Here is a 16,647-nt window from a genome sequence, read left to right as displayed (position 1 = left end):
TTGCCCAACCACATGCGACGGTAGTCCACTATAACAAATGCACCTCGCAAAACCAGCGGAAAACCATTCATGGGGGTGTACAAAAATCCAACTACATCAAAAAAGTTGTGTAATTGGAACATAAGGATTCGGATGATCTTTCGTAAATGTGTCTAGGAATCCGTTTTAAGTTGGAAATCTGTATTCATGTATATATGTTTTGTATGGCGGAAAGAGCAATTACGTTTATTAGTTTTAGCATAACAAATTTAGCATAGCATACCCCTAAATTGTATGTGAATTGGTTCCGTCCTCGAGGTTACCGGAAGTTGCTTCAGCTGCCATGTTTGGTTGCTTTGTTGTAGGCTCCTACTAGGTTTCCTACAGAATTAGTAAGTGTGGAAATGGAGCCGAGCTGGAGTACGTTTCTTTTTCAAGTAAGTTGACTCTTTAGGAGGGAAACTGGGATAGCTCGTAAAACAACCATAACATTGTAAGTATTGCTTGTGTTAGCGGTAAAAGTAATTTTAAACGAGTAATGCCAAGATCAAGTAGCCAAGCAAAACAATGGTATATGAATCCAGGCTTCCAGCTGTGAGGCTTGGGAATGACGCTAGAACAAAAAATCTGTTCTACTCAACGAGGCTTTGGAATTTTTGGGTTGCTCTTATGCCGTATGGGTATTAAGATATGGATGCAAATATATCTCGGTTGCGTTTGTTATTTTTAAGTTAGTTTGGCAAGTCGAAGCAAGCAAAACATGCGGATTCATTTGAAGTAAAGCTGGAGACGCCACTGCACCGTTACAATCGAGACAGACCTGATTTTTTTTTTTTTTCTTTGACTGAAGGCTTTGATCGGACACCGTTGGATAATGAGATGTAACGCCAGCCGAGATTTACAAATTAACGTGGATAATACTACACATAATTTAGATTTTACGTGGCTCATGCTAGCAATCATCCTATAAGTGCATACTTATGTTATCAGCTGCTGAGATTTAGTAACGGCCATTCGCAAGTCTGCTGTGAACTTTCCGCTTGCCTCAGCCGGTTGGACAGTAACTAGCCAAGTTAGCTAACGATGTTTAGGCTGCCTTTATTCCACTCGCTAGCTCATCTAGCTTAATTTGGGCGAGGCAGTGATAATGAGCTTGCAAAACTAACATTGCATGACTTGACGAGCAGTGCAGTGCAGCTCTGTTTATTAACTCGCTATTTATTTTGGTGACCGCGGCAGAAAGGAATTCAAACTATGCGCATCATGAGCTATCAGTAGCAGCGACGAAACGGATTCGATCTGAGCAACGACTGCACACAATTTATAAATTGGTTTTCAGTCAGAAAGTGGGTGCCGCTTTTGAGAGGGATGTCTGCCACGGTTTAGTGGTTTTCACTGTGGGCGAAGATGGAAGGCTATTGTTCAATGGAATGAATGAAATATTTTATTTCCATGGACTTACTTTTAGCTTGAGATGAAAATGATCTCGAAATATACAAGAGCCTGTGTTTTGGTTTAATAGAGACTGTTTATTTCGTCATTGGAAGTCTCGAGAGATTTTTCTGCGTATTGTTTATGAAGTTATGTCTCAGTATGTTTAGTAAGGGCGTGAAATCAACTCATGGGAAAAACTTCTTTAGCGAACCTTGTCCTCGTCCTTTTTTTTAATTTTTTGTAAGACTTCTATCTTTTAGAAAAGGAAAAACTCTGCCGGAGTTGCTAGCTGCTAAGTTTATTATTTGATTGCAGCTTTATATGACGGACTGTGAGTGACAGAGCGGGGTCAGGTGCAGAGCTCTTGATGATAGGCGGACACTCGTCTAAGATTTCCCTACCAATAGCAACCAACCATATATAAAGTGTTTAGCAGGAAAAGTTTGCTTAGTATCTCCTGCTGTACTTATAATCTAATTAAGTAAAACTGATGTTGAGAGAGAGAGAGAGAACAGTGATTTGGTGTAGGGAGGCTTAGATCAATATCATATCTTGAATGTCTTATGTTAGAGAACTATCATGTCTCCTATTCAAGCTACTTTCTGAAAGGGTGATTAAAAGTTAATATAAGTGATTAAGTCTAGGCACAAAGTTGCGTTGCATATCAAAGCCATAGTGGTGCATCCATTTTCTCTTGTTTGTTTGTTTGTTTGTTTTGGTATTTTATGGCATTTGTACCATTTGTTTCTGGTTTGCGACACTGTTTGATCATTCACATCCTTGAGCACCATTTCTTCCTGACAAAAAGGACAGATGGACATTGTTGTTTGTTGTACAGTATCTGGCATCTAGCCAGCAGAAACCCTGCATGTGTTATGTACCTCACGCTGTTACTGTGTCAATTCCATATAAATCTGTATCCAGATCTTTTGACCACTTGACATAACGAGCAATATTTCAGTCAACTATCAACTGTTATGTAGCAATTAAGGGTCTATAGTTCTTTACATTACTATCTATTGTATCTAGAGTTGTAAATTAAAAGAGGATGATTAATGCATTTTGGTTAAATACTTGGAGCAACGCATAACAAAAAATGTGAAATTATCCACATTGTTGTGTTTTAGTAGAATAACTTAATAACTTAAATTACCACTCTATTACCTATCTATCTATCTAAAAAAATAAGTTGCAGTATATTGAAAATCTTTTGGCTTGGAGGAATCATGTTTTAAGAGCAGTTTGGCTATGAATGCACCATGATAAGCTAGCAAATTGTGGAAGTCATAATGCAATACTTCTGTAAAACTGAGGAAAACACCGTAATTATTGAATTAAATTTTAACAGATTAAATTGCAAAACTTAAGGTATTCTGCATCCGTGCATTTAACAGACACCTGGGCAATTTTCCCTAGCATTGGTTCCCAAACATAAAAAAGAAAGTTATGTTCGTACTACAAATATTACATGTTTGAAAAAAAAAAAAACTGCTACCGAAAACCATAATAATGGTGTATTGTAAACTTGCCTTGAACCAAACAAAAACAGATACTACTGGAACATTGAGTATTACTGCATTTCAAGTTTGGTTATCCAGTTTTGACCCCGAGCCATATTTAGGTTAAACTTCGAAAGCATACAAAAACAGCAGGGTCTCTTCTTTTGTCCAGCCCCTATCCATGCAAGTCATTTTGTAAGAAATTCACCGTCCTTGTTCGGCAGATGAGCGGTACGGTAATCGGCCAATAATTCAATGATGGCCACAGTCGACAAGTGTCAGAGGACATAGTGTATGGCAGCTTGCTGCATATGGAGCATAGCAACTGCTGACTCCTGTTCATTACACATTCAAACCACCAGCTGAAATTAATGTTGTGGTGAGTACATTAAAAATAAAACATTCCCTTAAAGATTTTGCATACCCCTCTTCTTGTAGCCTAAAGTATCAACAAGCAATGTACTTGATCCCTGCATTATTCATACAGCTTTACAAGCTATGTTTCTGTAAGAACTTATTTTAACTCACCAAACGGAGTAGTAGCTGATGATCGCATTGTTTATAAATAAATAAAGAATATCGTAGACCAAAGACAAACAATTTGCCTAAAGTGAAGACTTCACATCTTCTCCAAAAACTAAGTAACATTTAATATAAGTTTTTTTGATCCCCCATCTCCCTACCCGTTGCATTGTTTTTTAAATTGTGGTTTTGGCGAGCAGCTGTAGAGTGTGACACAAAAGATGGAAGAAAGACATGCATAATCTGACTCAAACCATGAGCTCAATTCAAATCTACAGTGGCCCATGGAGCCATCAAGACACTCCCTCCATTTTGATGTTATTTATGAGGGAGCAGCGCCAGTTGTCAGAGCGCATTTGTGTCAAAATGGTCAGAGCTGCATGAAGGCACAGCAGCTTACAGGCTGTGCACCTCTGTATAGAGGCCAGTCTGTCTGCACTGGCCATGTCTGCTGTTCACAAGCTTTACAAAGAGGGTTCCCGGTTGGTATCCCCCCACCCAAACATAAAGCCTCCCCACCACCCCTGGTGTGCCAGCGGACGGGTTAGCATTGGCATGATGATGACTAATCCTGGAAGGTGGCAAGTGTGAGCAGGTGCTTAGACAAATGGATGGGTGGGCTTGGTAGCATTCTCCATGAGTTCCCAGGTCCCATTGCATATGAGGGAATGACGGCTAGTTTAGCTGAGTAGTGTGTGGATAAACAATGTCCCTGTCTCATGAATAGATGAGCTAAATCAATGAAGATGTGCATACAAAGATCCCCTGCTGAGGCCTGAGTGCATCACTGCTCAGATTTGTGTCCTTTACAATAGGCTAGATGACATAAGGAGGACATTGTGCGGTTCATTTTTCTTTTCTGTTCACTGCCTCCTCCTTTGCAACTCTTTTCTTGGCTGGCCTTCTTCGATGGATGATTGAACCTCAAAGGGAAAGGTCAAGTATTTCACCTTACCCCTTCTTGTTGGTAGTTGACAACACGGTTGCTTTGACTGTGTCAGTTTACTGAAAGAACACCATTAGCTGTGATACAATTTCTACATGTAGGTATGATATGAAAGAAATGCTTTCTTTAGACAAGAGATGAAAGCAGATCTGCTCGTGTAACGTAGACGTGGTAACACAAAACCATAGAATCACAGAGCATTGTGAATAAATAGAACTAAATGGATTTCCATTAGCATTCATTCCTATTGGCAGTGTGTTTGCAATTCTGTGTTTAATAATATAATAATTTGCGTGAATGTTAGCAGGGTCCTGGGTCAACAGGAATCCAAATGGCAACTCATGATGGGGGTAACTAACTTGTAAAACGTATGTGTGCTGTGTAAACACTAAAATAGGTTAAACAAAATCAACCTAAGATGACAAACCCTGGTGATTATTAATATTTTGCAGCTGCACTCTAGATTTCACTCTAAGGTAGCTAAGCCACGGTGAAACATTAAGTTTAAAGGTGTATATATAAAGGTGGATTTTAACAGTGTCTATGGATCTATGCATTCTCTTAAATGTATTTATTTATTTTTTTATTATTTTCCTGCAGCCCCGCTATAAAATGACTAGGTAACTGTGTTAGTGTTTGGGGCACAGCATACTCAGTTACTGAACTGTTGTCTATTCTCACCATTAGCCTTGAGGAAAAAACATGCCCAAACAAAATTTACTTTACTTACTAATTTTTTAGCATGACTCACAAGTCTTTGGAAAAATGGTTCTTGATTAAGCAACAGCTTCGGCAAAAGATCAAGTTGTGTCTGAACCTGGAGCCTTGATTACTTAAATGCGTGGAACTTAACCACTGGTTGTTGCTGCCGCTAACTGCACCCAGGCACTTTGCCTAGTTTGGTGTTGGAGTGGTGGTCATGGGGCTTGCAGCAACAAAACCCCATTAATGTGAGAGTCCGCTTTTCTCAGTAAGTGGTGCTACTGTTAATATTAATGTTATTTTGTGTAGTTTACTGACCTCCCACATTTCTGTTTTTTCTGTTTGTGTGTGCATGCACTTCATTCCTCTACTGACCCACAATTAAGCTTTACCACAACTCCAAACTGAGCTCTGCAGCTGAGCTTGCTCTCAAAGCCTACTTGGCAAATAAATTAGACACTGCCATGCCTCTAATTTGGCACGCTTGCTTTCCCTCACATGACAAATCAGTTCCATCATGAAGGGATCACTTTTCACCTAGTATATTTGGATTCTAGTGACCTTAGTCACTAGTGACAGTCTGCGTCAACCTCAGTCTAACCCTTTGTTTTCATTGACTTGTCAAACCTGACTTCAGACAAACCTCAAGTGGTAGTGTAGCTGTCAGTAATTCTCATGCAGAGTTTGTAAAATAATAATTCCTACTGTTTTGAAAAGAGTTACCAACATTGATGTGTAGTTATAGAGCATTGAGTGCTCAATCTTGTTTTTAAAATATATGGTCATGCTTCAGTTTTTTTTTTAGCTGTGGTAAGGTCTTTAATGTCTTGTTATGATTGTTTTTACTTATCATCAAATGTCTGGAATTTTTCTTGGTTTAACCAAAACGTTGTGTGTATGTGTCTGTCAACAGCAGGCTAATGAAGCCCTCCACCACCAGCACCAGGTTGTCCAGAACAGCCTGCTGCCACTCCTTAATGCAGGAGTTGAGCAAGTTGACCAGAAGCCTGTTCTGCCCATCCAGATAGACCAGAAGCCACCTGCCAGTGCTGCCGATCTCCTCAAAGACAATGTGGCCAGTGGAGGAGGTGCACGGCCACAAATGCCTGTGATAAAGAAGGAACACAAAGGCAAAACGCCATTCATTTGTGGCTACTGCAACAAGGCCTTCCGAGACAGCTACCATCTGCGGCGTCATGAGTCCAGCCACACTGGTATCAAGATGGTGTCAAGGCCAAAGAAGACAGCTCAAACTGCGCCCACCATGGTACCCATGATTTCTACCATGGCACGTGAGAACAATGGCAACCCTTCCTACATCTCCACTGTAGCAGGCATCCTCTCCACAGCACCCACATCTGTTTCCTCAGGCACAAGTATCATGACGTCGCCTGCAATAGGCAATGTGCAGCAGCAAAATATAACCAAGAAACCTGCCAAACCCGTCAAGAAAAACCATGGGTGTGACATGTGTGGCAAGGCCTTTCGTGATGTCTACCACCTAAATCGCCACAAGCTGTCCCATTCAGATGAGAAGCCCTTCGAATGCCCCATCTGCCAACAACGCTTTAAAAGGAAGGACCGAATGACCTACCACGTTCGCTCTCATGACGGGGGAGTCCACAAACCCTATGTGTGTTCTGTGTGTGGGAAAGGCTTTTCTAGGTAAGGATTGCACTTTGGAACCTTTTCAACTGTGAGGAATCAAATCCAGTACTGCTTTAATTGCTTATAATATTGAAACTATGCAGCGTGACAGGAAACATTTTTTAAATAGAAACAATGGCCATTCATAATACTTCTGTAGGTTGTTCAAAAGGGGAATCGTTCTGAACAAAATGTTTTGTTTTTTTTTAATAATCATATGAAAATAATTTTACATTATAATGCATTTGTATTTTTACACAACTTCTCTACGGCTGTACACCAAAGACAATATTTGAACAGTTTATACAAAATGTTGTGAAAAGCTGCACTTAATCTCAACCTTCCAGTATCTCCAATATAAAGTGTGTTTTTTTGTTGTTGTTGTTGTTGTTGTTTTTCCTTATTGCTGCCAGACATATTTAACAAGGATTCACTTTGGCAAACCTAGAGTAATGGATTGCTGTGAAGTGCTGGCAACAGATTTCATAGGGAGATAAAATTACCCGTTTCAAATGTCTCTGTAGATTCCACATATAGCTCTCAAGGTGGTTGAATTAGTTATGTTCCCTTTTGACCAGATTAATCCAGCTAGTGCAGTAAGACCTGCTTCTTGATACAGGCCTAATGCAGCATGGGACTCCACCAACATAACTACTAGTGTTCTCCAGTGGCGTCCATCTGGGCAGGTCCTCACCACTGGTTGTTTAGGCCTTTGAACATCTGTATGCAGTGGCAACACAGACAAAAGTACAAAATTACAAAATTGTTGAGAAAGTTGGGACAATACAAAAACAGCTTATTTTTACAGTGCTCTAGTTTAATCATGTGCTTTTCATCAACAAGTAATAAGGCTACTGTAAACAGGAAGAATGCTTCTTGGATCAGATTTATTCTTATGGCAGTGGAGACGGAAAGTAATTTCACCCTCTGATGGTTGCATCCCAGGGTCAAAGAGAAAAGGCCTTGGCTTGCCTGCATGGAATTCAGAAATAACATGATGATAAACAAATTCAAACATACCTTTTGTAAATGTCTACTTAGCAGTCCAAGAATAGCTTTTGCTGATTCAAGTAAAGAAAAAGTGCTGGCTCGGCCAAAGTGCTATCTATTCTAAAATTACCGTCTTTTGTGTTTGAAGCTGTTAATTAGAATGTTTTTGGCAGTGAGTACAAAGACGGGGTTTATTTTAACAAAGAAGGAGATTACCAGATCCTACAGTTTATTTTCAGCTTTACCAGACATTCACTGAACACAGACTCTATTGCTTGTAGTTACCCACAACTTGTATAAACATGATGTAAGCTTGTGGTGTTTTGGATATTCATTTGCACCATGATTTCTAATAGAGGAAAAGATTGTATTGCCGTCTACGGTAGGGGCTACATAATGTAGCCTCCCAGTCGATGTTTGTTTTATATTTGTCGTCGTGCGAAGTGGTTTAGATTTGTACTTGTATTGCCCCCATGCCATTTCAACCACATGTTTAAACAGTCACACATGGGAGAGCTCCAGTGGCAGAGTATGAAGGGAGGGGGAGGCACCACTTGTCACTTTGCGGTTCCCGCCAGCACATCACAGGCTCTCTTTCCCCTGGGAATTGAATGAACCATGTGGGAATGTCCAGGTTAAAATGGTGTAACGACTAAATATTTTTGTCTAAGAAGGTCTTGTGATGGCTTCGTATTCAGGTTCAGCAACATCGCAAACTCTCTTTTAAAAAAAAAAATAAATAAAAATCTTGTGGTGGGTGTGTCTTGTCTGTATGTGTGTAAGACATTACAGAGAAAATAACAGCATTCGAGCTCTGTACTGAAACACGGCTTCAACAAAAACATCAGCAGTGCACACTGGCCAAGCTGTAACATTAGCGCTGTGCAGGGCAGTTTCAGGCAGGCCTCCAACCCTGTGACGTTAGATGGGGATTCATCAGCATACTGGAAAGTGAGAATGGGGACCGAATAACAGAGCGCTGACTCACTGCCACTCAGTCAGCTCTGTAGGCAGGCACTGTCTAGAGTCTGCTCTTCTCATCAGGGGGACCAAAAAAAAAAAAAAAAAAGATTCCGGTTCATGGCACTATTGAGAAGATTCTACTTGACCTCTTCATTTGTGAAAAAAAAAAAAAAAAACACAACAAAAAAAAAACAAATCCATCAGCAAGAATCTTTCCGGTTTGGGAGCAGCTGCCAATGTTGTAGCCCTTACTCACCCCATTATGGTGCCTCTAACATGATTCAGTTCACAGCTTCACTAGAATTAACAAGCTGACACGGGAGGAACAGTGCCAAAAAGAGTTTCTAAATGCTGGAGTTTCACTGTAAGGTCAAGAGGGAAATAGCTGTTTTCTTGCAATCGCTGATATGCAGTGAACAGTGTAAATTGTACAGCAGATAAACACTGTGGAATGTGTTGTGAGCCATGTTTGTTTTTATGTTACACAAGTTTAACAGTAAAAACACTACAAAAACATACCAAAATAATTTTGAGCTGACAAAATGTGTGCATAACTATTTGTTAGTCATCTGCTGCAAATAAATGGGCCTTTTATTTCATAATCATGCTTCCCATTTGATGTGCATACAGTAGGAGTTGTATGTTGATGGCAGATTGGTGATAGATATAAGATATATTTCAACGTCCAGAGTGAGAAAAGTGAGCAAGAGCAAGTGTAATGGAAATTTTTTTTTCAAATCCAGGGTTTTTTTTTGTTTGTTTGTTTTTTTTAGTGTAAACATGATTTTCATGCTTTCTCACAGTTGTTGGCTGTTAAAACTTCAATTGAACCCTCTAAAGGCATTAATAAAGTAAAATTGCCTAGATAGTCTCTTTCCAATCCCCAGAGCAAGATGTGCAAATTCAGTCTAGAAACAACTACATTTTCAAGTTCTCATTGACATTATCTTAATATCACTGTAAAGTCAAACATGCTTGGAAATAATATGTAGTGTAGTGAAGCCTCACTTCATTTACTACTAAGAAAACAAGTGGACATCCTAAAGAAACATTTTGGTGTGGTGCATTATTGAAACTAGGTCAAACTCATTCACGCATGATTGATCCTAGAGAGTTAACTTCCATTGACTGAAATTTTATGGATTTATTTTTTTATGGCTATCCTATCATTTTTAAAGCAAACAGCACACTAGTGTGCTTCCACAGATGCTTTCATGTGTATTTTTGTACTTGACATAACTTTGTGAATACCAAATATTGTTGTGCTACTGGTTAAAATAATAATGCTACTAATGACTACTCTTAAAACCCGCTAATTACACAACAGAAATGTGTTGAGAAAATATGTTCAAGAAAATCACTGGAAAAATTCAAATTAGTGTCTCACAGAATTTGAATTGTGCAAATCTTTGAATCTTCTTTTCAGATTCTGTGAGACACTAATTTGAATTTTTCTAGTGATTTTCTTGAACATATATTCTCATCTGTTGTATTTTGAGCTTCAGAGAGAATATGCAACTCAAATAATGTGTTATGTTTCCTGCAACACTGTCCTAAAACTAATTGTGCCATTATTTTATATATTTTTTTTTTTAATCTAGGCCAGACCACTTGAGCTGCCATGTGAAGCATGTGCATTCCTCAGAAAGACCGTTTAAATGTCAAGTAACGGTAAGAGTCATTGGTGTCAGTCTTCAGATTATCATCGGTGGTGGTGGTGGTGTTGTTGTTGTTGTTGTTGTATCCTACTGACCTTTGACCCTGTCTGCTGTACGGCTGCAGGCCTGTACCTCTGCTTTTGCCACCAAAGACAGACTCCGTTCCCACATGATCAGGCATGAAGGCAAGGTCACCTGTAGTATCTGTGGGAAGATGCTCAGTGCGGCCTACATCACCAGCCACTTGAAGACTCATGGACAGACTAACTTTAACTCCTGTAACAAAGGTATGTGCTTCCTCTTATGACAAAACTATAACGGATTTATGACAGTTCTGGAAAATTCCTAATCTCAAATCTTTTGTATTATAAACTCTCCATCTTCTTCTTTTTTTTTTTTTTTTTTTGTCCTTTCGGCTTATCCCAAAAGTTCAGGGTCACCACAGTGGATCGTTAGTCCGTATGTTGATGTGGTGCAGTTTTTACGCCGGATGCCATTCCCGGGGATGTGGATAGACTGTTGGGGGTTCAGTGTCTACCCAGGGACACTTGGACATGTGGTTGGGAAGAGCGGGCCGCGAACCTCCGACCCTATGGTCGGAGCGCGGCCACTCTAAGTTGCCGCCCTCATATTGTATTTGAATACTTGTTTGCAAGTGTGATGCTCTATTATGTTTTTAGTTTTCAGTCTGTTCCAACAGTTTCTTTTTGGCGAGCAAGTAGCCTTTGTAGGTCACAGAACTTGCTGTAGTAGAGAAGAAAACAACATGTTAGCCAAGCCTTGCAAAATGAAAGCTCATCAACGTGCTCCGTTGTGGGTTGTTGAATATGCTTTGGTACTTTTTTTTGTAACAGTTTTAAGTGCCAGCAGGAAAAAAAAAAAATTAAAAACTTCTTTTTGTTTTTCCAGATGGTAACGAAGTCTGCAATTCTGCCTCGGCCACCCCTGTGACCATTTCTGCCCCCATTACAACGGCGATGAACCGGGGCAGCTCCAACAACAACAACCCTGTCACCATAGCTGCACAAATGAACATTAGTACCAACACGGTCAACATCACATCCCCTGTAAGCCTCCAGCACCCAGTCACCATCACCGGGCCTGTCAACATTGCCTCCGTCAACATCCCCGCCACAGCACCGATGAATATTGCCCACCCAGTCGCAATAACGACCCCCATGCCTATGAATATTGCTGGTCCGCTGAACATCACAATGAGACCAGTAGACAGCATGTCTTTCCTCTCCCAAGTCTTGCCTTCTTCCCCACCCTGGTAAAAATAAATAAATAAATAAATAAAAAAAGGAAAGTGAGTGTTGGAACTGGCCAGAATGAAAGGGAAAATGAAGTGAAGCAAAACCTGCCTGTCCTCATGATGTACACCTCGAGCTCAGCTCTTCCTCCACCTGAATCATGTTTACTTCACCAAAACTTGGAAGTGAATATTTACACGAGCTGTGCCGCTGACGGGAGCCGCCCAAAGTCACAGCCGTGTATCCCAACTAATTTTAAGTGACTGACATGAGGTGCAGGACACTTGAATAGAAAGCAAGTAGGATTGATCTTGAAATCAGGATTAACTGTAAGACTTAGTGTAGCCAGGTAGAATGAAACTGTGATTTGTATTATGACAAATAGAGGAGAGGATTCCTCAAGCACCCTTAAGGACTCATAGGAAAACACACCTGTGCTCTTGTAAAAGGGAGATAAGAAGTGGACTGAAGCAATAACTATAAATTGCTGTTTTTGATGTTTTACAAGTTCTCTCCCAAAGCCTCTGGGTGTTACTTTGTATGTTGTTTTTTTAACTATAGCCTGCTAATCACTATTTAATATTATAGGAAATGAGTCTAGAGAAAGGGACAGCAGCTTCCACATGCATTGAAGAATATTTTTTCACAGTGCTATAGCTTTTTTTTTTGTTTTGTTTCTTTCTCAGATAGTAGGTATGCTCCTGAGGTACAGTCACTAACTTGTACAGTTGACATAGTAATGTATTTTCATGTCAGCAATGAAATATTTGCTTTTGTCATTCAAGTGGATAGCTTGACACTGTCCTCTTGACTGAGAGATATTTGTACTTTTTTTTTTTTTTGTATGGAAACACAAATTTTAGTTTTTATTTTTAATATTTGTTGTGTTGATTTTATTTTTGTTCCCATGAAGTCAGAATGAATTGAGTCTTGCACTGAAAGCATATCCTACACACAGGTAAACAACAGTATTATCAGAGATCAAACTGGAGGTTCAAGTGTTTTTCACTAGCCAACCTACACTCAAGGGCCATCTAGTGGCTGAACACGGAAAGGCCTGGCTCTGTAGTGAAGCTTTTTCAGGCTACTGTAATCATAGCAGTGACTACTTGGTTTTATCTGACTCTTCTGTAACACTTTAACTATTTTTGTCTGTGATGGCCCAAGATGATACTAAGGACAGTTCACTCAGGAAACACACACATAAGCCCATTTATCACAAATTTAGTTCTAGTTAAGTATTAGACTTCCATTATGTCCAGGAAAATCAATTTAAACATAGCCGTCCATTTAAATGATTTACAATAAAACAAAAAACGTAATTTCCTTTTTTTTTTTTTCTCTCATGTATTTTTAAGTCCAGGTCAGTTTCAGGCTGCGTGGCCATGTGGCTGAGGTCTGAAGGAGTTTGATGAAATGCAAGTTTATGACCATTAAAATAATGGGAAGATTGACATTGCATGAGCCCAAACACTAGCTGTTGAACACAAACTGTTTTTAATGAATGCCATGTTACCAGTGTTGCAGCTCTTTGAGTTGATTTCTACTTTCTACTGAAAATGCAATATGCATGTTTGTCATTTTTCCCAAGTCTTGTTTTAAACAAAGTATTAATATAGCTTATTTTTTTTTGTTTGTTCTTATGCATTTGCGTAGATACACTATGATAGCCTGTTTGCCAAATTTGATACAATAATAATGTGATAAACAATTTTTTTAGGAAAAAAAATTGGAAATTCCAGCACCCTTGTGAAAGCAGTTGAATGTATATCTTTGTACAAAATTATTTTAGTTCCAAGGATATGGTAGTTACAATAGATGTGAAAGATAACCTTTTTTTATAAATCTTTTGTATTAGAACATTAACAATGGTAATTTTGTATATATGAGAGGCTAGGCTTTCTAATTAGCAGAAAGGTCAAACATTCCCACATTTTTTTAAATGTATGTTTGTCAAATTATTACATAAACATGCGCAATGTTCTGTGCCTTTTATTTGGATTGTCTAAATAAAAGAAAACTATCAAATGTGTTTATGTGTTAACTGCTGTTCAGTATTCACTGTTTCAGATACTTAGGGAAATACTGTTTAATGCTATAAAAAAAATGTTTAGTCTTGAGTTTTATATTATAAGAAGCCAAACTAGAGAAGTGTATTAAAAAAAGATTATAAACTAAACAGCTGACCACCGGAATAGGACAACACCAACTCCATTCAGCAGATGTTTCATTTTATTTTTTTGCCTTTCACTAACTTAAACTATTCTCAACCATTTTCCAAAAATATTTAGCTAGTTTTCAGTATGAGTAGCCTTCCACACAGCAGTTAGTTTATAATGATTTTACTACATTATGAAAATCAACCTCTGCAGGAACCTGTTAACAATATATTAATGGTGCATTGAAAAGTAAAATTTCAAACTCTGGCATCTTTAACAGACTCAAACATTGTGCAGTAATGTACCACAGTTTGTAGGTATGCTTTTATAAGTTATTGATGCTTTTTACGTGTATACATTTGTCTGAAATATGTTTGTTTTACTTTTCAGATTTAATTTAACATTGAAATGATCACATCTATAAAATGCACTGAAATTCCCAACCATTCGATCTGGTGACCCCTTACAAAAACCGTGTTGTGATGCTTTTTCATGTTTCCGATGCAGTTTAACCACAAGGATTTAGCCTCCTACCTCCAGTTCAAAACTATAAATTTATATCAGGACATGTCTGCAGAATACTAGTTTTTTTTTTTTATCATGCTAACAGTACTTCTGTGTTGTTACTTAAGATTTTAAATGCAATGTGTGTAGTATAATAATCTTCATACCAACTTTAAATACATTTTTAAATATGTGATGTTCACTTGTTAAAAAGAAACTGCAGCAAAAAAGTGGGGGGAAAAATCGATAAACAGCATTCCCACATGTCTGCCTGCAAGCCCAGACTGGAATAATAATTCAGGCCTAAACACAAACTGAATCACAGGCCACACATTCAAACAAGAGCAGTTGTGGCCCCATGTTCATGCTGGCTGTTAGCTTGTACAAGTTCACACGGTCCTTTAACCTCAGCCACTGGCGGTAAGTTTTCGGCCACAGAACTGCCTCTGACTAGTCTTTGACATTTCTGAGCAACCTAGTGCATGACAATCCCCCTAAGAGCACCTGTGTCTGAGATGGTCGCGCCACCACACCTGGCACAAATAATGACACCACATTCAGACTACTCATTCAGCATTCAGACACGCTGCTTGGCCACTGTGTGGTTACACCAATGAAGCTCTTGCACAGTCTGCATGTTTTCTGAATTGCAACTAAACACTAAAGCATGAGTTGTAGCAGGTTGGAGCAGGTGATATGTACCAACCACAGAAGCCATCAGTCAAACACTTGTTCTGAGGAGGTGTTTAAATTCCCCTTGAGGTTAGAGTATAACAATAATGTTCCGTGTAGACTTGTTTTAGCACGGTTTTCTCTGCTTCTAATTCAGAACTAATCCTTTATAAAACCTACTGCTGTGATCTGTCTTCTTGTTTTAAGAAATCTCCCAAAATATCTGAAACATGACTCTAAAGAATGTGTGGAAGGCTGCATAGGGACATGGTGTTTTTGCAGTACAGAGTTAACCAGCAGATGGTGCAGTCTATGCATATTTCACTCATCTGTGCCGTTTGAATTCCCATTTCTATTTAGCTATGTTCTCCCAATGCAAAAAGTAATGCAGCTGCTTCCAAGTCTTGCCAAATTAACAACTTCATGGAGCCTATGAGTCTTATTCTGACAGAATAATATTGACGAAATTTCAAAGGTGATGTTGATAGAAGCAGCTAAGACGTACAAAGACATTTGTGGGCAGTTTAAACATTGGACTAAATAAGTTGGGGTGGATTCTTTTACATTCAAATTAAATGTAAAAAGGCAATGAATTTTTTGTAATGACATGTCCTATTTTATGATAAATCATCTTTAAAATAATGACATTTCTAAAAGTAATAAAACCATTCACTCAAAAACCTCCAGCAATATCTAGTTAATATCCACTTTCAATATAATCTCACGTGGAGACACGTGCGTACTGATGCTAAAAAAAAATGAAGCCCACCACTATTTTCTCTTCTATGCTTCCATCCTCTCTGTTATTGAGCTGTGTGTTTTAAAAACAGTGAAAACTGGAACACTGCCCTGTACTTAAAAAAAAAAAAAAAAGAAAACAATTGGCTATTTTGCAGGGTGGAAAGTTCACAAGAGACCTGCTCTGTCTTACTTCCTGTTTTCATATTACAACAAAATTATTTCAGATAGGCAGTGGATGTACGCATATTTTTCTAAAGACTTAATAAAATTGAAATACAGACACTTCTAAATGGGGGCTGTGGTGATCTCAGTGGAAGGTTAAAGTCAGTAACACTGGATCATGATTGCATGACATACTGAACTGAAGACAACCTACAGTGATCATTTTCTGCACTTATGACATGTGGGAACAGTGACGCAGAGTTTCCTACAACCCACATTGTGTCTGTCTGTGGTTTTGGACAAAAAGCAAACACCAATATGGCCAATATGTATAAGGAACAGTCGTTAACTTTGGTTTGTTGGGAAAAAAAAAACACACACCTCCTACCTTTTTTAACTTAACATTAACTATTGCTAAAAAATGGAAAGCGTTTAGCTGTTGCTGCCTCTAATCACTCCAAAATGAAGCCCCGCTCAAAGTAGTATTGAGCTGAGACCAGGTCCCGACTCATATAACATCTGTGCTATGAGAATGCTATTCATCCTCAAATCTAAGAACAAAGGCAACATTACACCATTTCTAGAATTTTTACATGCTTACTGTAAGATTTTACGCTCACCAGACATGGACTCCATGGACCTTTCTTGTCTGTAATTATAGCAGCAGTTAGCTAATCAAGAAAACTAACAAGAATCTATTTAAAATGCATGAAAATTTAAATAATCCATAAACCCATAAATGTAAACATGTTTTTCTGCTTTTGGGCAGCAAGGCTTGTGAGTCTAAGATGAATCTGTTGGTTCCCAACCTCCTCA

General features: G+C 38.7%; 1 protein-coding gene across 2 annotated transcripts; it reads left to right on the top strand.

Moving 5' to 3' along the window:
* Positions 1 to 297: 297 nt before the first annotated feature.
* Positions 298 to 13,625, top strand: LOC137109098 (vascular endothelial zinc finger 1-like). 2 transcript variants are annotated; one of them, XM_067494499.1, is made up of 5 exons: positions 298 to 416; positions 5,996 to 6,747; positions 10,284 to 10,353; positions 10,465 to 10,627; positions 11,250 to 13,625. In XM_067494499.1, the coding sequence occupies exons 1-5, from the start codon at positions 384 to 386 to the stop codon at positions 11,615 to 11,617; spliced, it is 1,386 nt and encodes a 461-aa protein (XP_067350600.1). In that variant the 5' UTR covers positions 298 to 383; the 3' UTR covers positions 11,618 to 13,625. The 2 variants fall into 2 exon arrangements, with proteins under 2 accessions (XP_067350600.1, XP_067350601.1); XM_067494500.1 differs by having other exon boundaries at positions 345 to 472.
* Positions 13,626 to 16,647: the final 3,022 nt, after the last annotated feature.

Source organism: Channa argus, chromosome 24 (genome assembly GCF_033026475.1).
Source record: "Channa argus isolate prfri chromosome 24, Channa argus male v1.0, whole genome shotgun sequence".
NCBI classification, from domain to species: domain Eukaryota; kingdom Metazoa; phylum Chordata; class Actinopteri; order Anabantiformes; family Channidae; genus Channa; species Channa argus.
Note: the sequence above shows the minus strand (reverse complement) of the source record. Positions and strands in the feature narration are given on the sequence as shown.